General features: G+C 34.9%; 1 protein-coding gene across 2 annotated transcripts in view; it reads left to right on the forward strand.

The window, feature by feature from the left end:
• Positions 1-24,335, forward strand: part of gfra2a (GDNF family receptor alpha 2a) — a 104,574-nt gene that overhangs the window by 433 nt on the left and 79,806 nt on the right. For both annotated transcript variants that reach the window (XM_056246546.1, XM_056246547.1), the window contains exons 1-2: positions 1-261; positions 2,250-2,555. The exon at positions 1-261 is cut by the window's left edge. In XM_056246546.1, the coding sequence (XP_056102521.1) occupies positions 168-261; positions 2,250-2,555 (400 nt within the window). In that variant the 5' untranslated portion in view covers positions 1-167. The remainder of the gene's footprint in view (positions 262-2,249; positions 2,556-24,335) is intronic.

Raw genomic sequence — 24,335 nt, forward strand, 5'->3', positions numbered from 1 at the left:
AGAACTTTTCCCTCTGTATATGAGGCTTTGGATTATTTAGACAGGAAAAAGAATCATGGTCCGACAAACGCTGGATACAATTTGGGATTTTTAAGGTCATAGAGCGTTTAGAGCAGCATCGGTATTTTAAGAGGACTAAGCAGAATACAGTAATTTGGAGGGAACATATGACAGCACGAGCGGCTTCCTTTAACGCACGCGGACTCCCTATCAGAAACAGAAACATGTATATCTATATCTACGGCTTTCTGCTCTTTTTAGGTAAGTTTTTGTTTAATTTACATCCCTTTGCCTTTTTTCTGTAGTCGAAGTGAATCTCCTCATGGAATTTAATTCAATTTATTCTTCAGATTCTATTTATCCACTTTCCTCTGGTAACAACGTTAATATGTGGCGGGATTACACTATATTTTAATACCATAATAGTGTATGAAGTTACTTGAAATTAAGATGAGGTCAAGTTCAATAACGAGCAGAAAAGCAACGATAACCTATGCATTAGGCTACATTTCCGTTTTCGTTTATGGATATCGGAATTAAAGATTTATCAGTTCAGGGTACTGGCATATTGAAATGTATGATGATGCAAGTTATTGCATTTCATTCCTTATGAATGAATATAACTAATCACGTTGTCTTATAGTTTTACATGGCATCTAAGTAGTATCCTATAGTTCCCACTCATATATAATCCGACTCATTACGAGTCAGTGGATAGAAAATAATTCATAGTAAAGTAAATGTTTCAATAACGCTGAGAATTATCAAGGTCACTGTGGATTTATCACTGACCATTTCACACTGACGAGACTTGATCCTTTCTGCGCACTATGATGAAACATAGGCTGAATATTTAAACAGTCCGCACAATATATTAACCATTTACACATTTTGAAATAGATATTCAACCTCCAGTAACGCTTTACATTAGTTTTAATGTTGCAGTGTAAGCTCTGATGTGGAACTGTAATTAATAATACTGTAAGTATTATTAATATCTATACTAAAATGGAAGGTAAAGTACTACTTTCCTGATTTTCTTCTTTTCACACATTTGCATTCTTAGACCATCTCGCAGCATTTCTCAGTCTTTTCATTAATTTATTTATTTTAAATATGCAAAGCATTCATCAGTGATTCGTTTTCCAAGGGTGTGTCTGAATATTTCATTCTGGTTCTTCTCACTGATATGCTCTGAACAGTTTTAAGAAAAAAAAAAAGAGAGAGAGAATGGTAAGTATTCTGATGCATTTACACCTGTAGGTGTCACTGGTGGGTTGCACCTCCGTTATAATGACCCTATGACCAAAAAATAAATTTGCATACATGTACAAAAAATATATGGCGCTCTCAAACACATAGGAAGAAGTGGAATTGAGCAAAGGCAATCTTTAGTTGTAAAATAATGAGAGGAAAGTATAAAGCCACTAATTGAATCCATTTTTTCCACAAATGCTAAAAAAAAGACTGTCACTCACTGGTGACTCAGGTCATGCTAATTAGAAGTCTTTTGTGCGATGCATATGATATGTTACTCTTTGAGGGATGTATTTCGTACTTTGACACCATTCTAAGCTAGGCGATCTATGTGAGTCATTAAAATGATCTCACAATCATCTGATCATTGCCCCTGGCTTTGATTTAACTGTTTTGCTGTATAGTCTCTCTAAATTGAACTGTTTTGGGTTACACTTTATTTCGATAGTCACTTTAGACATTCTACTAACTATAAGTAACTTTTCAACAACATGTCAACTACCTGTCATTAGAGTATTAGTAGACTGTCAGTAGACTGGTAGGTTATGGTTAGGTGTTAGGGTTCGGGTTTGAAGAACAAGTTGACTTGTAGTTGCTAAGTTACTTATAGTTAGTAGAGTGTGTGTTGGGGGACCAACAAAATAAACTGTTAGCAGATATTAAGCAGACAGTCTACTAATCCTCTAATGACAGTTAGTTGACATGTAGCTGCTAAGTTACTTATAGTTAGTATAATGTCTAAAGTGGACTATCGAAATAAAGTGTTACCCTGTTTTGCTGTATAGTCATTGCAAAATTACTTTATTTTATAATGAAAAAATGAGTGGATGCAGTCAATGATGTCTTTCTAGATCCATTAGTCATAAATAGATAAAGATTTGGTAAACTTCTACCCTGTTATCTAATTAAAGAGTTGTGCTTGTGGGACATTTCTCAGTTCATATGTAAAAACATATACCTGAACCTCCATTCCTCTCCACCCTCCTACATAGATGAGCTAGTGTTCTCCATGTCGGGCTCTTCCGCTCTCTCTGAGTCTGGGCACCAAGACTCAATGGACTGTTTAAGAGCCACCGAGAAGTGTAACCAGGACCAAAAATGCAGCCATCGCTTCAGGATCATGAGGCAGTGTCTGGCAGGCAAGGACAGGAACACCATGTTGGCCAATAGGGATTGCCAGGTAGCCCTGGAAGTGTTGCAGGAGATGGATCTGTTCGACTGCCGCTGCAAGAGGGGAATGAAGAAGGAAATGCAGTGTCTGCAGAGTTACTGGAGCATCAACATAGGCCTGACTGAAGGTAAGAGCTCTCTGGGATTATGGATCAATGGATAAGATAGTCGGATAGATATACATGATTGATCCCAGAAGTAGGGAAATGGAGGCTAGTAGTCACATATTTAACTCCAGTTAATATTTCTCAGAGTAGATTTATTTTATGGTAATTTTCTGTAGACACCAAAGTGTTGCTTACAACAAAGCTATACTGAACATTGAACTGAATTAAACATTTCCACTGTTATTATATAAATAGATATAAATATATAGTCTTCTGATAGAAAAAAATAAATAGAAATTTATATAATTTTATATATATATAAAATTATATATATAAATATATATATATATATTATAGGTGTGTGATATATATATCGATATATATCGTCTACGATAATATCTTAATTGTTGTTTTAACGATCTGACATTGTCAAGTATATCCCTCACTTTACAAAACACACCTAGATAGCGAACATACTCTGCGTAATGTAGTGTAGTAGGTTAAAGAAGTGTGTTTGTGCATTTAGAGTGCACACTTTCACTGCATGATTTAGTCTATTAAAATGCATTTATAATGCCCCCAAAACTCAATATGAGGGGCAACAATTTATTTTATATTTTTATCATTTAATATCACACGAAGAGTGCAGTTTTTTCTCCAAATATCAGCACTATTACAAATGTGATGTTGATTTTACACAACAGTTCAATAAACAAGAAGTTAATATTAAGTGACTTACATTTTAGACACAATATTTTCAGTTTTTGCTCCATTTCGCCAACGTAAATAGTTCGAAACAAGCCACAGCACTGTTTTGCGTCTCTGAGCAACACACGGCGGTGTTTCGATGAATCTTTTTAAACGAATCGGTTGAATGAATGATTCAATGACTCACTCATTAAGACAGTCAAATGCTTAGTTCCTGAATGAATCAGACGTTTGAATAAATCGATTGAATCTCATGCTCATTCATTAACAGTGACTTGCTGCCATATATATATATATATGTGTGTGTGTGTGTTTTGAGCATCCATTTAAAAGTTTGGTGTAATTATTTGATTTTAGAAGATTTTAGGAGATTTAGTTAGCTGCCAGAATCCAGTGCGAAAGAAAACACATTTGTAATATTATTATAACATCCCTACATAACACCTTCACTGTTCATTTATACAGTGCAAGTAGAGTCCAGTGGCAGTAGATGGGATGTGCATTAGCTGGTAGTGCTGTCAGGCCCATGAATGAGAGAAAACTGTCCTTGTGTACTGACATTACTCCTCACTGGGGTAACAGCCAGAAGTAATGCGGCGCGGGAGGAGGGTGAGGACGCGCCATTGTGGTGTCATGTTGGCATGAGCTGAATATATATGACTTGATCAGCTTTGGCCAAACACCTCAATGTGCAGCTCGTCTTCTTCGTTCCTGCAGCTGCTCTAAAGCAAACACAATTCAGTTTGCATCTTGTTTTTTTTGTTTCACTCATCATTGTTTTTTCTGTCGGAATGTAATGTCTGGTTTGTAGTCAAGCAAAATTTTGATGCATGAAAGTGTTTCCAATATTCTCATCACTGATGCATTTTTCCCCCCATTAATTTGTTATAGTTTCATATGTTCAAATGTTCAAAATGTTTTCCACTGAAATAGAAAGCACAGTGATAAGCCTAGTTGAGAATCGTTTTGGGCCTGAACAGAGGAGTCGTTCAATGCCAGGATATAGCAGTATGTCTCAACTCACAGTTAACTGAGCAAACATTCACTGTGATGAACGCGCAGATGAACGCGCAGTGCGTTGTTCACTCTGGTTATGTGAAATGTGACGCCAACAATTGATCTTTGCATCTGATCTAACGCTGCACTGCAAGAAACATTAGAGCCTCTCTGAGCAGTTTTACAGTAGTGACCAGTGTTGTTCTGTGTGGGTAGCATGGCTCATGCGCCCTGTGGTTATGGAATATTCTTTATCTCTGCCCTGAGCAAGCAGATGCAAACTGAACCGTGTGGAGTCAAACCGATTGATTGACCTCCTTTTGAGCATCCGTGCATACAGTACCAACCCCCATGTGAACAGTGTTCACAGCTTATTGGTTGAACTCCCTCAATACTGTTAACTAGATGTTGTTATAGATTGTTTATGAGATGAAGATGCATCCCTTATTGCCTTGTTGTGCACTGTTCCTGTCGTATTTCATTACATTAGAAATCGTATCCCAATGCAAGCTTACAAACCCAATGCAAGCGAAATCTTTTCGATCGTTGTTGTTAAGGTCATTGTTTCCGATCGTGATCATTACAGTGAAATAAATCAGGCAGAAATAACTTTTTAACTGCATGTTTTCACAATGTCGATCTCATAGGTATGGTGTTTTGGATTTCCCATTTCAGATTTGAATTATTTAGAGAAACAGTTTTGTGGTCCCATTTAAGAACTTAGTAGCTGAGTGTTATCATTACAGCACCTGATTTTCTGCTGAATGTATTTTATAAATCTTATTTTTGCCAGGGCTTTCGAGATACATTTCCCAGCAGGTCAAAGCATGGGAAACATACTGAAAATGCAGTCAGGTGCAGCATTATGCACAGAGGTGGATACATGTAGTGGTACCCTTGTGAAAAAAAAGTGCACTTTAGTGTACTTTTATAAAGTGTACTTATTACACAAATAATATACTTTAAAGGTATACACTTAAGTGTGAATTAAATGCAATTTTTTGGCCACACTGAATGCACATTAAGTATAATTAATTTAAAATATATCATATATTAAGTTCAAATAAAATGCAATAAGTTGTCATTAAGAGTGATTTTTTGGTACAACTTAATTGGTACTTTAATACAACTTTATATTTACTTTCATAATTGCTTCAAGTGTATTTAAAATATATTTAAAGTGCACTACACAATATAATGACACGCAATTAATGTGATGTAAAATATACTATAATGTCAGTTAACAATACACTTAAGTGTGAATTAAATGCAATGTTTTCGCCGCATTGAATGCACATTAAGTGTAATTGATTTCAAATATATCACATATTAAGTTCAAATAAAATGCAATAAGTTGTCATTAAGAGTGATTTTTTGGTACCACTTAAGTGGGACTTTAATACAACTTTATATTTACTTTCATAATTGCTTCTAGTCTATTTAAAATGTATTTAAAGTGCACTACACAATGCACTGACAAGCAATTAATGTAAACTAAAATGTACTTTAATGTCAGTTAACAATACACTTAAATGTGAATTAAGTGTAATGTTTTCGACAAACTTATTGCATATTATATGTAATTGATTTCAAATGTATCACAGATTAAGCTCAAATTAAATGCTATTAGTTGATATTAAGAGTGATTTTTTGGAACAAATTAAGTGGGATTTTTAATACATTTGTATATGAACTTTGAAATATGGTAAAAGTGTACTTCCAAATATACTGACAAGCAATTAATGTGAACTAAAATATACTTTAATGTAATATACATGTACACTATTATATAATTAAATACATTTGTAATTAAAAAAAAAATAGTTGCAAATATTTTCAAATTTGGACAAAAAAAAAGTCTTAACCTAGCTACAATCAACACAAATTCAATTTAAAACCCTCTACATTTACTGACAAAACAATCTCTAAAATAAATACATAAATACCTTTCTGTTGGTGCACAAGAAAAAAACCCAAGAAACACTATACATAAACAGTTACAACACTTTAAAGGGATAGTTCACTTTGACACATTCTGTCATTATATACTCACCCTCAAGTTGTTTCAAACCTGTATGAATTTTTCTTCTGCTGAACACAACGAAGATATTTTGAAAAATGTCAGTAACCAAATAGTTAACTGGACCCATTGACTTCCATGGTATTATGTTTCCTACTATTGAAGTCAATGGGACCAGTTAACTGTTTGGTTACTGACATTCTTCAAAATATCTTCCTTTGTGTTCAGCAGAAGAAAGAAAGGTAACACTTTATAATAACTGCACACTATTAATCATTAGTTAAGCATGAGTTAACAGTTAATTCATCATTTATAAAGCATTAATAGACATTAATAAGAAGTTTATAAATACAGCTATAAATGCTTTTTCTTGATTTATAAGCATATCTATAATGTGTTTAATAATTATATTTTCATACTTTGTTAATGATCAATTAATAATTTCTAAATTAAGTATAGCATTATTTACAAACCAGTTATTTAAGAGTTGTCAGTGATTCATAAGATCACTTAAGTGTAAGTTGAGGGTGAGTATATGATGACAGAATTATCATTTTAAAGTGAACTATCCCTTTAACTCTAATTTAGAAAGAGTCTGGAGGGCAATGATGCTTATATGCACAATCATGTTCTCCCTCATACAAAGGTACCTAAACCTAAACCTATCATCACAGAAAACATTTTTGTGTTTTTACATTTTCAGAAAACATCATTCTGTATGATTTATAAGATTCTTTCCATGTAATTTACTGGTATTACTATACTTTTGGGGTAATTTGGTCCCCATAACCTAGGGATTACCAGTACAAACATCATTTTAGAAGCAAACACACAGTAGCCTACATCAAACACACAACCCATGAATTAATACAAACAAAATGTGATGTGACGTTCTACTGCAAAATGTGAACACTAAGATTCAAACGGGTAATGCTTTACAAAAAGGTATTATTTAACTCCTTCAGTTAACATGAACTAAAAATGAATAATACTTTAAGCATTTATTAGTCTTAGTTAATGTTAATTTAAACATTTAATAATGCATTATTATATTCAAAAGTTGTGTATTAAAATTATAATGCACTGTGAACTTGCATGAACAATGACTATAAATTGTATTAACTAACTTTAACAAACTATATTTTAATTAACTAATATTAACAAAGATTCATAAATACTGTAAAAACATGCACATTTTTAGATCATGTTGGCTAATACATAAACTAATATTAACAAATGAGACCTAATTAAAGTGTTACCGAACCTTGTTAATTTTAGCTCTTAAACCTTTTCAAGTTTGTCTAAAAACAAAAAAAATAAAACTGAAGAAATCTAAAGGCACAAAAACAAGAAAACCAAAATCATTTGTCACCAAATGTTTTGAAGTAGTTGGAAAGTGCTGTTTATGTCAATGTCCCGGTGCTCTCCAAAGTAAATGTGAATGGATTTGTTCCGAAGAGGCAGGAAAGTCAGAAAAAATACCTTGAGGGAAAAAAAAGTGAAGGAAAACAATTGTTTATAAAACATAATACAGTCCATTATTATATTTGGCTCAAATGAATGAAAGTGATAGATATTTTCCCGTTAAAGTTTATATACACCTTGCAGTATTTTAGTCTTTATTTTAGCAATAAGAGGGAACACAAAAATGTATATGTTGTCTTTTTATTTAGTACTACCCTGATGAAGCAGTTTATTCTGCAAGGTGTACGTAAAAAATTCCTCGAACACGCCCACACACCCGAGCACATTGCGATGTAAGACATTATTTGAATGCAATCATAGATAAATTATTGGAAACATGATTAATTTACCTCCCGAATCTATTGCGTATAACGTTACTATCTGCGATTAAAAAGCACTCTTAATCGCAATATCAACTGCGGTGAAAAAAAATTCAATAAAGAAAGCATCAAGATATACTTACTTGACTGATTTTTTGCAGTATAACATCTCATCTGCAAACAGCCAAACGTGGCGCTCCTTTTGTTCTCTTCTTTTGTTCTCTTCTTGTTTGGGAAGCTTCAGTTTCCTCATGCACCGCCATTACAGAAACATAACAGCCCATTTTTCAAACTCTAGTGAAATACTACGTCATCATGACGTAGTATTTCTGGCGCATGCGCATTAAACACCATGTTCGTATCGAGTATATTTTTATTTCAGCTTTTCTGTTTAAGTTGAATTTGTTCTAACTCATTGTGTTGTTAGACTCTGTAAGTTCACAAAACTTTACTCTTTCACCTAACTAAAAGTCAATATTTTTGTTCAATATTAATGCACACAGTATATATTATAGACTAAACACATTTAAAATACATGAACAAATTATTTTTGGACAACACACTTGAGTTGAAATTAAAGTGAATTACTTTCCATGTTTTCCATTAAAATTATTATTTTATTTAGTATATTAGTCAATACATCAAAATAAATTTCATTTAATAACTTGTAACTTTAATAAATTTAAAACACTATAAATCATAAGTTTTACTTAAACATACATTTTAAATAATTAAGTAGACACAATTAAAAAGTGATTGTTTTAAAACATGCACTTAAGTGTGTTTAGAAATATTGTGATGAAAGTGTACTTTAAGTTAAGCTTAATTAGATATTATTACAAAGTGCATTTGTAAAAAGTGCACTTAAGTGTGTTTACAAATATGATCATGAAAGTGTACTTTCTTTAAGTAAAACTTAATTAGACATTATTACAAAGTGCATTTTTAAAAAGTACACTTAAGTGTGTTTAGAAATATTGTCATGAAAGTGTACTTACTTTAAGTTAAAATTAATTACATATTATTACAAAGTGCATTTTTAAAAGTGCACTTAAGTGTGTTTATAAATATTGTGATGAAAGTGTACTTACTTTAAGTTAAACTTAATTAGATATTATTACAAAGTGCATTTGTAAAAAGTGCACTTAAGTGAGTTAATAAATATTGTCATTAAAGTGTATTCCTTTTAAGTACACTTAAGTGGTCTTTAATTTTAATTATATTATATTATCTGCAAGTACACTTTTCAAAAAGTATACTTTTATTAGTTTAAGCACACAAAAAGTACGCTTTCAATACAATTAAGCACACTTCTTTTTCACAAGGGTAGTCTAAACCAGAGACATTATAAGGAGGAGGAGACTAAAACCTAAACCTTAAGGTTTAGTGCTAAAATCAATATGTGCACACATTTCACTCATTTTTTGTTTTTCTCACTCTCCATCTGGTCTTCTTTATAGTGATCCATCCATTCATCTATCATTGTATCTGCCAAGCCAAAATAAGCATGAGAACACTCCATGGCGGAGTATAGGGAAGTGTATACTGTTTACCTTTGGGTCCTGAGAGCCGAATTCATTCCATTCTCCACCAACATCATAACAATAGATTAGATAGTTGACAAAGAGTAATTGCTTTCTGCGGTATGTGTGCAACGGTGAGGTGGAAAATCAGTACAGAGGTATGACCTGATATGGGAATAGTATAAGATTTCATTTAAAGGCTCCAGTGTTTCAAGGCCGTGTATCCTCTGTAGGATGAATATGTGTGTGCAGTTCAATGGTACTGGTGAAAAGCCCCCTGTTGCTATGTAAGGTTATGCAAGCTCTGTTCTCCAGCCTTTTTGAGGATTATTATGAATAGCCTACCTTAAATTTAAACACAATGGAAAATGATGTTTGCATATGGAACAAGCTGGTCTAACTACCTCCAAATGGCCACAGATAACTACTTCACGGAGTGAAAGCTATCTGTTAGAATCCCCGTTCATCTCAGCATCACTTGATATTGAATATGAATCTTTGAGCGTAGACATGAAGTTGTTATTAGTTAAGTATTATAAGTAGACTGTCTACTTAATATGCTAACTCTTTATTGTGATGATTTCCCAATAGACATTCTACTGACCATAAGTTACTTTGCAAGTACATGTCAGCTACTAACCCTAACCCCTTATTCTTCTAACCTCAACCCTACAACCAATACTCTAATGAGAGTTAGTTGTAAGGCAAGGCAAGGCAAGGCAAGTTTATTTATATAGCACATATCATACACTATGGCAATTCAAAGTGCTTTACACAGAAAGGAATTAAAATAATCACAAAATAAAAGCAATGAAAATGAAAACAGTTATAAAAGGAATTAAAAGAGTAAAAAGATGATACACAGATGAACTTCTCATCTGGCAAAACACCGGTGTATCATATTTTTCACAACTCCCAGTTCTTCTCTGAGATTTTCCTATGGTGATTAAACAGTGTGAGTGGTGTTATTTCGGCCCCTAAGAAATCTATTGGACGTCTCCGATGGACCCGATTTTTCCCTAAAAACGGACAGGAGGAGCTCTGGGACTGACTCACGGGGTAACCTCTGGTTCTTTGTCCCATCAGTCCGCACCCCAAAAACCCCATTTGTTCGGTGTAGTTGTAGGTGCAACTTTACTTATAGTAAGCCGAATGTCTATAGAGGAGTGTCAAAATAAAGTGTTTCCTTTTTCGTGTAAAAATAATATTTTATCATGAATAAATTGGCCATCAATGGAGAAAGACACCCCAGATGTAGCTATAGCATCTTCTCATCCATGTTAACCACCAATTTCCATGGTTTTTCCATGACTTTTCAAGTAATTTGTGATGGATAAGGACTTTTAATAAACATTTAACAGGGAGTGCACTCACAATCCGAGTGATTTATAGCCTATTAATATTTATGTTCATTATTGAGATTTCCAATACTTTTCTATGAATTTTACAGGCTTGGAAATGACCATTTTCAAATGACTTGATTTTTAAACATCCTTAAAATGAGACAAATTTACTAGGCCTAAATAGAGTGCTGCAGGGATGACATTTTTTTGTAGGCCAAAATGCGGAATTGAGTTGTGATCTGGGAAATGTTAACTTTCGCCTGCTAGCATTGAAAGCATACAATCCCACCCTCCCTGCAAATCGCCATCCAAAGCCACACCTCGTCCAAAACACACACAGACCAGAAGCGAGACGACCCGAGACAACGTTATTGGATTACATCATGTGTCATTCACCTGTGAGAAAACTTTACAGTACAGTGAGGGGAGAAACAGAAGCGCTTGCTTGCATACATAAGTATGTGATTGTGAAATGACTCCAGTTCAGAAGTTGACCTGTTGACATAAAGTAAATAATGCACTGTATTCAGCTTTATTCATATGCGATTTCAGGACGTAGCGGCAACACAGTAAAATCTCACTGAATTATCTGGATAGGGCAAAGTCAGCGGATCATAGAACTGTACTGCCAAACTTGAAATGTATATACTTGCCACTTGTTGTCGGTTCAGAAGGAAAGGTTGTTAGGTTGTTGCTGTTTGCCTGCTATTCTCACTGTCTGCACAGCATACGTGAAACGCTCTGATGACGTATGATGTCTGCGTTATGCAAACACACGTTGACTGACATTAAAAACACACGGTATCATTTCATTCAGACCGAATGCAATGATTGAACGAACATTTTATGGTCCTGCGGACGATATACATTTTATGGTCCTTCAACAGAAAATATTTATTTATAAAAATACATTTAGACCGCTTAACATGGTGATTGCTATCAGGATATTTGGAGACTTTCAACCAGCATAACAAAAACAAATTCTGTATAGAATCACCTTTTGCACCTTTAATTGGTTCCATCGTCCCAAAGTCAATGTTCTTTTGGGTTTTTTTTTTTTTTTTGGTGAAATGCTTGCAGTTTTATTCAGGCATTTCAAGTTTTCAAGTTTTATTAAATACATCGGTAATACCCCTTGGTGATTTTTGTATGACATTGAAGTCACGTGACCTTGGTGTAGTTTGACCGTGGTGTAGCCCACGTTTAGTTTAGTTTAGTTGCATTTCTAGCTTTTTAGGCTTCAAAATGAATAAAAGTGTTGTTCATTTGTGAAGATCATCATGATGAACAAAATGTTTAAGAATCATACACTTTTCTTGGTCAGTTTATTTTCAGCAATATCCCAAAAATCTATGGAAAAATCCTAGTTTTTCTGTTTAGTTTGTTACAATGATATTTTTGCAGTCTCAACCTCTACTGATTTGGAATCAAACAATCCAATTCCTTGATTCATAATCATAATTTCCATGACTCACCATTGTAGCAAGCTAGCTTGGAATACATCGGTAATAAATATTGACATTACTTTGATTTATTTATTTATTGGTCGGCAGAAAAGATGACAAGAGCATTGTGGTCAAATGTAAGTTGTGGCATTACTTGACTCTGACATTACATGGCTTGCCCATCCACATCCCTTAGATCCCAATATACATAATACCCACCTATCAAAAGTCTTTGTTTTTGTGAGCTTCATGTTTCTTGTGTAAAAAGATTTCTATGGGTTAGTTAGGTACAGAGACATAACGTGGAAATGTAAAGGAACTTCGTCATCGGAAAAGACAAGGCTGGTTATGAACACGTAATATGAGTGGCATATGGGCAACAAATGATCTTTTTCTTTATCATAACAGTGACTCCGGAAGAGAATACACAGGGAGACAGCACACTAATATGCTTACCAGATCACATAATTCAGTGAAAAATTAATAGAAATGATGACTCGCTAAAGAGATACAACTCACTAAACATGTAAATATACCAATATAACATGCACTGAGAGGCGCACATGCAATGTCAGAATTTTGAGAAGAAAATACGCAATTACCAATTCTATGGGGTGTAACGGAAAAGTTATATAACAAGTGTAACGAATTACTGTTGACGGAGTAATACGTACAATTTGTAATATTAATGAATAAATAAGTAAAATTACTTTTTAAATGAGTAACGAGTAATGAGAAATACATTTTTAAGTAAAGAGCTCACCACTACTTTGGATTGGCCTACAAAAATACGTCATCACTGCATCAATGCACCGTTGAGTAAGACAATTAGACTTGTACAAAGTAGAATAATGCAAAGTACACTATTGTGATCAACATAGCATGCATTATGTGGTCAATTAAGAATGAATGTTGATTGAGTACTCCCTGAACTGCAGTACTTTACTAACACAGCATCAGTGACGCTTTATCACCCGCCGTAGCTTGAGTTGTGCTCTTGTGGACACTGAGAGTATGGCACAGAATCAGTCAAAATTAATTTGAACCATTGTGCAGTGAACCAGGTTCAACTTAACAGGAGGGTAATTGATTTTGACACAAGCTCCCCCGGTTGTCTTACCAAAGACAAACACTTTGTAAGTAATTTTACCATAGGGAAAACTAGAGAAAGCCACTGAGCAGTAAGAAAGGCTTGTGATCTGATTTTATTCCTGAAGGAGGTTCTGTCTTAAGATACAGACGAACAGGGTTAGGGAAGTTACTGAGATCACAGATCTGTTCTTCAAAGTTGAGAACTTAAGGGAGACTCCTCTAAACGGTACATCAAATTATTATATAGGCTAAGTGCTGCTGATCGTGACAAACGTACAGATGGCAGAAACCTATTGAGAATTCAAGAAACAAAGTAAAGATTTAAAAGTGAAGTTCCAGTTCAATATGTAGAGGATTTCCATCTTTTATCCACGTAATAACCTCCAAACGCTATGCACATTTCATACTTTTATAGATTTTCTATAATAAAATAGGTCTTCCAGTGAATCTCGGCCATTTACACCACTGGCTAAAAGACAATACATGTCATGTGGTCAGTTAGCATCATGTATTGAGCGTCATGAATGTGATTGCAGCTTTGATTGTAATGATTTCAATATAAGGATACAATTTTGACACGTGTGTCCGTTCTGTGTAAATGGAATATTTTTTTAAAAGCTAAACATATTATATATAATATAATATATTAATAAAACAATAATAAAACTAAAACACAAACTAACATAACACTTTCATTGGTTGGACAAACAGATTAAAAATGAAAGAAAAAAATACACATTTCAGTTTTTAACTTTTATTCTAGCTTAATGCATTCTTTCTTTTAATCAAATGCTGGTAAGTTTCATAAAAATAAAAAAAATAAAAACAGTTTGAGCAAAAAGCTGAGAAAATCACGTTTTTGTCAAAGACTGTCTGGATGGGATTCAGATTGATGATCAAAGGCCAGATGGAGTAGATTGAGTCCATCAACACCCCCAAAGCTTCACGGTCCTATAGCTCGTCCTGGGTCGACATTTCATTCGTGAACGTTAGGCAGTTTTGATTCATATGCTGTTGATCATGTTGTTTGACATATCCATATGCTTACATACTATTGCTTGTTTCTGCTTCTTCTTCGTGTGTCTTTTGATCAGGAGATTCAGTACTCTTTCAGAAGATACGAAATAGCGCCCCCTACTGTAAAACAGTGAAAACACGCAAAGACGGAAATTTACGTCAATGGCGGGGAAGCGTTGTCTCATAAATTATAGAAATTTCCGTCAATGGCGGGGAAAGAGTTAATAAAGAGATAAAGCTAAGATATATTTGAATAACATGATTCCAGAGGGGCCTCAAAAGCTATAATCTATAATATGTACATAATATGTTTCATTATTTTAAATGATATGTTCTAAGAATTCCATAATCATGTTCCTTTGATCTTTTGTTTTTATTTTAAGTTGACTTCTGTTCAATTTAAATGTCATCCTTAGCCTCCATCTTATTCTGGTCCCCATGGATACTCTGGCATCTCTACTTATGCAATAAATACCTGAGGAGACTGATTCACATCTTGTAAATTAAATGTCTGTAATTCCCTGTAACCTGCTGGTCCACAGTAATAGATCCATCGCCACAGGGGACGTCCAAGACTAGATGGAATGACACCTCATTTCTTCCTAAATATTGTTTATGAGACTTTCAATCTAGTTCATTTTAAATTTCTATTTGAAAGCCAAAGATGGATGACTTTTGCCTCAAGGTCACTGTATTGTGAGCAGAGGTTGACAGGTACCTGAGCAGGTGAATAAGCTGAACAAAATCAGTGTGATTTCAGCAGCAAGGTCCAGCCTCAAGTATTAAGAGCTCCTTCAAGGTGAAGGTTACCGGGGCTAGCGATGGAATTGTAACAGCTTATGTTCCCACAATCACACTGCAATTTTTTCCAGCATTCTTTGTCTTGTTCTCAGTAAAAATATGTAAACATAATTAAAACAAAACCAGTATATATTAAGAAAATTTAAGTATAATAAATATTTAAACATTAAAACAAGGTAAATATATTAATTAATATGATCTATTAAGAGTTTTTTTCCCCCACCATTTGAGGATTGCTTTATTTTGGCTTGAGCATAAATCTATTAACATGTAATGAGGTTTATGCTTAAAAAAGAGGAAAATAAATGGCAGTAGGGTATAAATAAAGCTTCCTTTAACATCAATTGCACAAAATATTCTGTATAATGGAGCAAGGTTAAGATGTTTTTCAAACTTTTCATTGAAAGGTTATTTTGCTGCAAAAAACTTGAAGTGTAAGGGGGAAAATATATAATATATATTTAATTATGTATTAAAAGACACACACACACACACACACACACACACACACAATTGAAAGCAACTTCTTGAAAAATTTTGGTTTTAAGTATTTTTTTAATACTTAAATACTTTTGCAATTACCTATTTTTTGCTTAGAAAAATACTGGTATTTTCAAACAAGTCAAGGAAAGGTTAGGGAAATCTCTATAATGAACATACATTTTTCTAGTTATGCTGAGCTCTAAGATATTTAATGCTCTTGAAATTGCTCTTTGTGATTGCGGTCAAATGATTGTTAAAAATCCTTATCCGTCACGAACCATTGGAAAAAATCATGGAAATTCACTGATTAAAATGTATGGGAACCCTGACGGCTGGAGACTTGTGAGTTCAAACCCTGGAGGGTCTGTGGTTTCCCTAATGGTACCATAGCAAGTAAAAGGAAAAAGAAAAAGAAAAAAAAGAAGAAAAAAAAAAAACAGTATGTAATGCTTTCTGGCATTTTCTTCCCCTCTCCGTGTGCCGGCTCTCTCTCGAGCTATGATACTAACGCCAAGCACAAAGTATCTTTCCCCAGAATCTAGCTATTAACTCTATGACCGATAGCTGCAGTCAAAGTCTATTACCTCAGTCATCCACTTTCATAAGGACAGGCTGGCCACAGGGAGGCGATAGGACGCCTCACCCCCACCTGCTATATTTGTCCTGTGCTCCCTCCCTTTTGCCCCGAACCCAACCCACCACCCCCCTCCCACCCCTAGTCATGCAGCCACTAAATCATCAGCACTGGCCCTAGGGCAGCTCAATAGCTCTAAACTGGATCACAGACAGTTTCTAAAACTGCCATCCAGCCGGGTGGACCCACACACACACACACACAAGCCCCCACATTTTCCCTAGAAACATTTCGGTGCATGTGTTTATGTGTACAGCGGAGAAGAAATACGATGACAGGCACAGCACTTGTATCTCCTTGTGAATCCCTTTTTAATGATTTCCATTACTGTAAGTGGAGATGCAGCGAGACAGTAGTGCAAGATTGATGAGGCTCTAGGTGTAATGTTAAAACAGTCTTGGCGCTGTGCTGGGACTCTGAGCAGGCGGTGTGAAAATGCCAGGGTATAGACATGGGGAAATACCTTATGACTGTACCGCACTGTGCATCCAGAACCAGCAGCCACTGCAAAACTACTTTCAAATATAGAACAACACATTATATTCCCTTCCCTGAAAAGGCCAGATTAGACCAGCGGCATTATCCAGACTTTATTGGTTTATCCATGCTTTATGTTGGCTATGATTATTATGTGCTGGTCTTTAGTTGGTGGACCACCACAACCATGCTGTCCACCATTAATCTAGCATTATGATAATAATTAAAAGTATAATTGAAAACTAAATCGTATAGTATATATTAGTATTAATAATAGACAAAAGCCATTTTACTTACTTTTTACTATTTTACTAACTATTTTACAAAGTGTGTGTTTTTAATCAAATAATTTTAGCATTGGCATAACAGACTTTTCAAAAACATTTTTGAACATTTACCTCAGTCTTCTCAGTGTCACATGATCCTTCAGAAATCCTTCTAATATGCTGTTTTGGTGCTCAAGAAACATTTCTTATTATCATCAATGTTGAAAACAGTTTTTCTGGAAACCGTGCTACATTTATTTTAGGATCTTTGATGAATCGAAAGTTCAAAAGAACAGCATTTATTTGACATAGACATATTTTGTGTCTAAAATGTTGTACTGTCACTTTTGATCAAATCAATACATTTTTGCTGAATAAAAGTACTAATTTATGCCAATCAATCAATCAATCAATCAACCAATCAAGCAAGCAAGCAAGCAATCAAATAAAAACTTATATTTGACCTGAATCCAAAAATGTCTAACTCAATGCAGGTACTATAATGAAAACTTAATTATCCAGAGAGGAATTTGCACAATTATACAATCTCCAATACGTCATATCGTAAGAAAAGGACCCTAGTCTTTTCAGCAGGGTGGACAGAGACAAATCTCACAACACTCATGCACGTAACATAACGTAAAAGTGATTTTACTGCAAAACAAAGGCTCAGTAATGTACGCTATTGGTGTATTCACTGACTGAGACAATTGGAAGAACTTTATCCTTCAGATCACTAAGAGTCGGACACAACTGAGTGGATAAAACAACAACAACCACAACAATAATGATGTATACCCACCCATGCCCTCAACATAGAGATGAGATGGGAGCGATTCTTGTTTGCCAGTTAAGATTTTCTATTTCAGTTATGCCTGTTGGCACTTTCCATTTCAGAGAATCTCCCTCCTGCTGTTCAATAGTCCCACTCATCTGGAATGATGTAGTTTGAGGAACAAATGCCACCACAACACTAGTGAACATTGTTGCCAAGCAAAAAGGACAAGCAATCTTGCTGGCAGGAATATTGACTCACAGGTAGATGATTGTTTTAGCTCCATTAAACTGGAAATGGATGTGCTCTTAGAAAATGTAATGAAAGGAAAAGGCAATTATTCTGCAATATGCTGAGGGTTATTCTTCACCTCACTTTGCAACTCCCATATGAGCAAGCTTTCCATAAAAAGTGTGGGAAAAAAATGTGTAAACAAAGAGAAATCAGCATATTAACATGTTGCTCTGAAAGAAGAATTGAAACCCATCTGAATTATACCTACTGGCCAAACGTAGATGTTAGTAGGTGGCGTAATTATGTTTTTGAATAGCCAAATTGTTTATTTTTACCCTTTGTATTTATTTATTTGGCCCCATTATGAAAGTCCCAATCATAAAGTTATGCAGTTGTGGAGTTTGTATTTTGGCAGGTAAAAGAATGTTAAACACTTTATGTCAATCATATCAAAGATCTGAAAATTCCTGGTCTCACATTGCAACAACTGTTTTCACTTTAAAATAAAAACAACAACAGCAAATGCAGCCAAATCCATTATTTACTCTTAACAAAAGAAGCATGTAAAATCAATTGCACAGTGTGTGTCTTGTTTTTGGATTTTATTTTAGAAGTAACCTCCTGTACTCACTGAAGAAATACCAGGAAAGCAGTTTGTAAGCCAATATTACATGTGCAACTGATTCAAACCGTACCTACAACATTGTCGAAGTAAAATTCTTTATTGAAAATTGTTGTTTTGGCCTTTATGAGCGTAGGGATTTTTTTTCTAATAACCTTTTGAGGTGATTTGCAATATTATTCCTTTTTAATTGCATATAGAGCATACAAATATGGCCCAGAGTTGCATACTATAAACTGTTGTTGTTGTTGTTGTTTTTTCAGCTAGTTGTCAAAGTATTTTTTTATTTTTTCCATTTATTTAACTTGTTTACAAAAATAAACAAACTAAAAATAAATAAAACTATAGGCTGCGGCTATTTGCACTAAGTGTAAATAGCAACAAAAAGTATTCTCTTTGCACTGGTGTAAATTAGATACTTAGAGCAAATAGTGGCAGATACTAGGCATATTTGCACCTCTGTAGATTGTAGTATTCCATAAAACAGTATGCAATAATAACAACATATTCAGTGTATATAATTATCAAAATCGTAAATGGATGGTGTTTACTTGTCCCTGTCCCTAAAGCCCTCCCCGACACTAACCCCTCAACCACCCATTAAACACTTTATTCCCACTATTAATTACCTGATAGGGACTTTGTCAGGTTTATGTTGAGGGGCCGTTTTTATGGATTTTGGCCATTCATTTACACGACAACAGCATTTTGGGGGCCTGAACATGCAAACTTTTGAAAACGGGTTTCAATGTGCAGGTTTTTGAAAAATACCATTATTGTCTCCGTGTAAACTACAAAAATGTGAATTTGTGAAAACGGCGACATCATGCATATGCATATTATGATTAGCCTCCCTTGTGTATTATTTAAGCCTTTAGTTCTCTCAGTTCTTGATATTCCTTCAGTGTGCACTTTTTTTTTTATGTCTACTGTCGTTGACATTATTTTTGGATCAGTGATATTTTACTCTCATTGATTCACTATTATAGTTTATATCTACAAAACGAAACTTGCTACAACAGACAGGTTGAAAGCTACAGTATATGACACCTCCCTAATCTCAAATACAAACATTGCATTTTTAATCATATCCTGCTCTTTAAACAGGGATTTTAAATTAAACAATGCACTGTACACACTGTGCACATACAGTCCCACTGGGTTTGAAGAATAAAACTAAAATGGACCACAAAATAAGAGAACGGGGTATTGGCCTACTGCAGCATGTCATTTTGAAAGAATTTTACAGCATGAACGGAAGAGAGGAATAGAAAGGCACAAAACAATGAGGATCTCAATTAGTGACCTTTTTTTGGCATTTTTCTGTCTTGTTCCCATGATTAAATACCTTCTTTGTTGTCTTGTACTCCTGATGTCGCATTAAGCTAAGGCATATCTCAGGTAAATCCAGACTTGAGCCTGATTAATACCCAGCTGTGAATGAATCAGGGTGGAGTAAATGATCAATGGGTCGAACAGGAGGAGCGGGCCAGTGAAATTAAATTAACTCCAATATGTCAGCCGTCCAGAGACTGATTATTGTCCTCAGCCCTCTCACAAATCTCTCATTTGCCTCAATTTTTTTGCAAATGGAAAAAGGACAACTTGGTGAGATTCCAATTTAATCCACATCTCTCTGGGAAAATGTAAAGACCCTTGTTTTGCTGGGGTAATTCATCATCAATCTCTGATTTATAATTGAATATTATGTAGTTGCATTCTTGGTGCATATTAATTTTCGCCACAAAGAGAAAAACATGTCTAATAATGGCAATGGTTAATGATATACAGTATCGTATATTTATATGTAAATTTTTTAAATATAAGTGTTTCAAAAATAACACATTTCTGATGTGATGAACACGATGAGTATGTGAAGATAGTTGGGTTGGGAAGGCAAAAACAAATATTGGGATACACTATGCAATCCTTTTGCAAGACTGCAATGCCTTACTCACAGAAGTATAACTCCGATTCTAATTCCGTTGTCACAGAGAGGATTTTAAAGTATTTTCAGCTGTGTTTATTGATGCAGGTTTTTAGTGTATCTCTGTACTGTGTGTGTTGCAGTGTACATGTTGTGGCTGCACTTTTCCTTAAGAACTCTCTGATCTTTACTCCTAATTACCATCTTGATTTCCCTAGAGGTGTCTTGGCTGAAGTGCCAAATGCTCTTGTTTCTTTAATTAATGTACAGAATTTTGAAACGCACGATAGGCATTTAAGGCAGCTGTTCATTCAGTCGTCTCACAGGACTTTTGTGATGTCTGTATTAATATAAACTTACAAGTTCCTTAAAAGTGCATTTTAGAGAAAAGTTCCCCTTGTCTCTTATTTAGTCTGCTCAGTGGTTCTTAACTGGTTTTGCTTCAGATTTTACCCATCATCTGTATAGTGTAGTTTTTTTAAACAATACATAATGTCATGCAATCTGGTTTGAATGTGCCCTTGTTACAGTGTAATTATACATTTAAGTACTGAGTATTATTAATTAACAGCATGTACTTACTATAGGGTTAGGATTAGGGTTTGGGTTAGTTGCATGTAATTATGCATAATTTACTGTTATTTACTACAGTAAGTACATGTAAAAAATATATCAACGATACAGTAAAATTTTGTGTTAAAAAAGTGTTACCAAATCTTCCAGTTAAAAGCTGATATTTATTTTGCCATAGAAAATGCACAGTTTTATGATTGGTTGCATTTTATTAGGTATATGTGTTGTAAATGACATACCATACTTTAATTGCTTTTATATAAAGCTATATATATATATATATATTAAATAAGTATAATTACTAATTTTCCCATTTTACAATTAAAATATAATAATATTATTATTATAAGAAGAATAAGATTTACCATATTCATGAATCATTTTTCCATTTAATGGTGTCTCTGAATGTCCCCACGGGGAGGATTTGCCAGTTTTGGCTCACTTCTGTGGACACTTTTTGCACTCGTATTGCTATGCAAAACAACACACACACAGACAGGTTATGTATATTCATGCTCTTTAAGTCTATTAACAGGATGTCTCTAAAATAAACTATTGGATGTTGTGGATTGAATCACAGTCTGTTTCTATATCCCGTGTCTATTTGGAACAGGATCAAAGGCCTTGCTCAGTCAGGTTGATATTGAATGTCGTGGCTGATGCTTTAGGGACATTAGTGCTTGCTTTGCTTGAATTACTTGTGTCCTGCTGACCTAATGGAATATTAACAGGGAGGCTGAGGCTTATTAGACACAGTGTGTGTCCCAAACATCAATGGTATGTGGTGACAGCATTGAAGAGAAATGTCTTGTTTAAGGACTGCTATTGGATTGGTAACTACATTCTGTTATTCTTATGCCAATGAAGTTGAAAAAAGAAAGAAACTACAGATAAACATACAGGTTTGTACTAGCAAATCTCTTGTTTTAGTATAAACTCATTACAGTAACAGTATGAAAAGGGTCTGCAGAGCCTAATGATGTGACATTATTTGAAAATGTTGTCAGGAGATGTCGTAGAGGTCACACATGTTTTGAATGTCTAAGGATAATGGTGCGGTCTCCTCATTCTCTGGTCCTTCACAAACAATTATACAAAAGCAATTATCCAGCATGCATCAGTGAAGCGTAGCACACTGTGATTTAGCTGCAGATTGGTATCATCATTTTGTTCCGTTCTAAAAATTTCTCTCTCTGTATTTTTACGACTAACTACGCAGGCAAATTAGCCCGCAGTTGAAGCCTGACTACAAATATTCATTTTTGTGTAAGTCCTCTTTCAGGAGGGCAGGCGATTTTTGAGTTTACTTCCTCCATTATACTGTGCTCTTCGATTTTGTGTTTATTTATTTTTTACAGTGAACAGACTGGGGTGGAAAGTAGACTGTGGAGGAATGATTCTTTACGGTTATGGTCTTCCAACAAACATCCATCAAAGTGGTTGCTCCCTGCGCAGGAGAGATTTTAAATATTCATCTTCATCACCTCAGGATTTGAGCTCTTTTTTAATGGTGTACATATCCTGAAGAAAGGGATGGCAAAACAGTGAGGGGAAACGAAAGCACAGGATGAGCCTCACCTGTATAGTGTTAGATCCATGTTTGGATGCAGTTTGTTTTGTACTAGATCCAGGCCCGGAGCCACGAGGGGGCAAAAGGGGGCATTGCCCTCTCAGATCTGATCAAATAAAATGTTTAACCTTTTGAGCGGTACGGTCCCATATGGGTATAATGTTCAGTGACGTGACGCGTTGTTGGCACTGAGCCAGAGACGGACGAGCTCAGCGCTGTCATATATCAAAACAATGCCGTGTTTTCAACCTCATAATGTTTATTTTAGGTTTCAGACATTGAAATACACATAAGCACTAGTAAAACAATATATTTGGAGTTTGTAAAATACACACGGATGTCTGTGGAAGCGGTAATAACAATCTATTCAAATATAATTTGCCAACGTGTGTTATTCATATCAGACAAACATAGTGGAAGTGACTATAAAGTTTACTCTATTCTTCTCACTGTTCACCGGCCACTTTCTTACATATATTTCGGGAGAAACTGATGACTGACAGGACTCTTTGAACTGCGGCGCAAAAAAACATGGTGGCGCCCATCTCACGTTATAGATCAAGATCAAGATTATTTATAAAGGTTTTAAACGACCAAACACACTCACTTACACATTTTTGACAATCAGAATGTCAGATAGTTGATGACATGGTAAGCAAGTTTGTGAATATTTTGAATAAAAAAGGAAAAAGGAAATAAAAGCGATACACATCTGTCACATCTGTTGTTCCAAAGCAAGTGTGTATTGATTGTTCATTGATGGTATAAATTTAAGCCCCCTTAACATTTTCACATGCCCCCTCAGTCATTTCATCCTGCAGCCGGGCCTGACTAGATCGCTCTCTCCATCAGGAAATACAGATTTTTGACCGTGAACAAAAATGATTTCTGAAAAAGTGAGGTAATGGCTGCTGAAAATTCAGCTTTGCCATCACAGGAATAAATTACATTTTAAAATATATTCAAGTAAAAAAACAGTAAGTAGAATCGGTTAGTACAGTTTGAAACTGGGTATGGAAGAGGTTCTGTGCTCCGATTGGTCAACTTCACAGATATGACAGAACCCTTTGTGGAGGGCTGAAAAAAATTAAAGGTGCTGGATGTAACTTTTTCCCTCTACTAAAGCATAAAACTACCATAATATGAGTAACTGAGTTCACATACTAGTTTCTCTGAAAAACACTACAGCCAGTTATTTTACTTTGAAATGTACGTTCCGTGTTGGAATGTCTGTTTTTGTTTTGGTCTGTGAGATCTCGTCCACTGCCAGTTCACCCAATAGTATTTCGACACCCCGGGATGCCACTTGGTTGAAAACACAGCGTATTGCAGTCAGCAAACAAACTGGGACAGAGATTGCAGATTCTACCCAACCTAAAAAGCCAGCATCGGTATCCATCTAAAAATCTCTATGAACGAGAGCATATTAAAACGCGGAGACTTACGTTATAAGTCTCCTTGGCTTTCATTATCAATTGCGCTCGTTCCTGTTGCGTGTCCTCAGACTGGAA

The sequence above is a fragment of the Rhinichthys klamathensis genome, unplaced genomic scaffold (genome assembly GCF_029890125.1).
Source record: "Rhinichthys klamathensis goyatoka isolate OS25496 unplaced genomic scaffold, OSU_Roscu_1.1 h1tg000040l_1, whole genome shotgun sequence".
NCBI classification, from domain to species: Eukaryota; Metazoa; Chordata; class Actinopteri; order Cypriniformes; family Leuciscidae; genus Rhinichthys; species Rhinichthys klamathensis.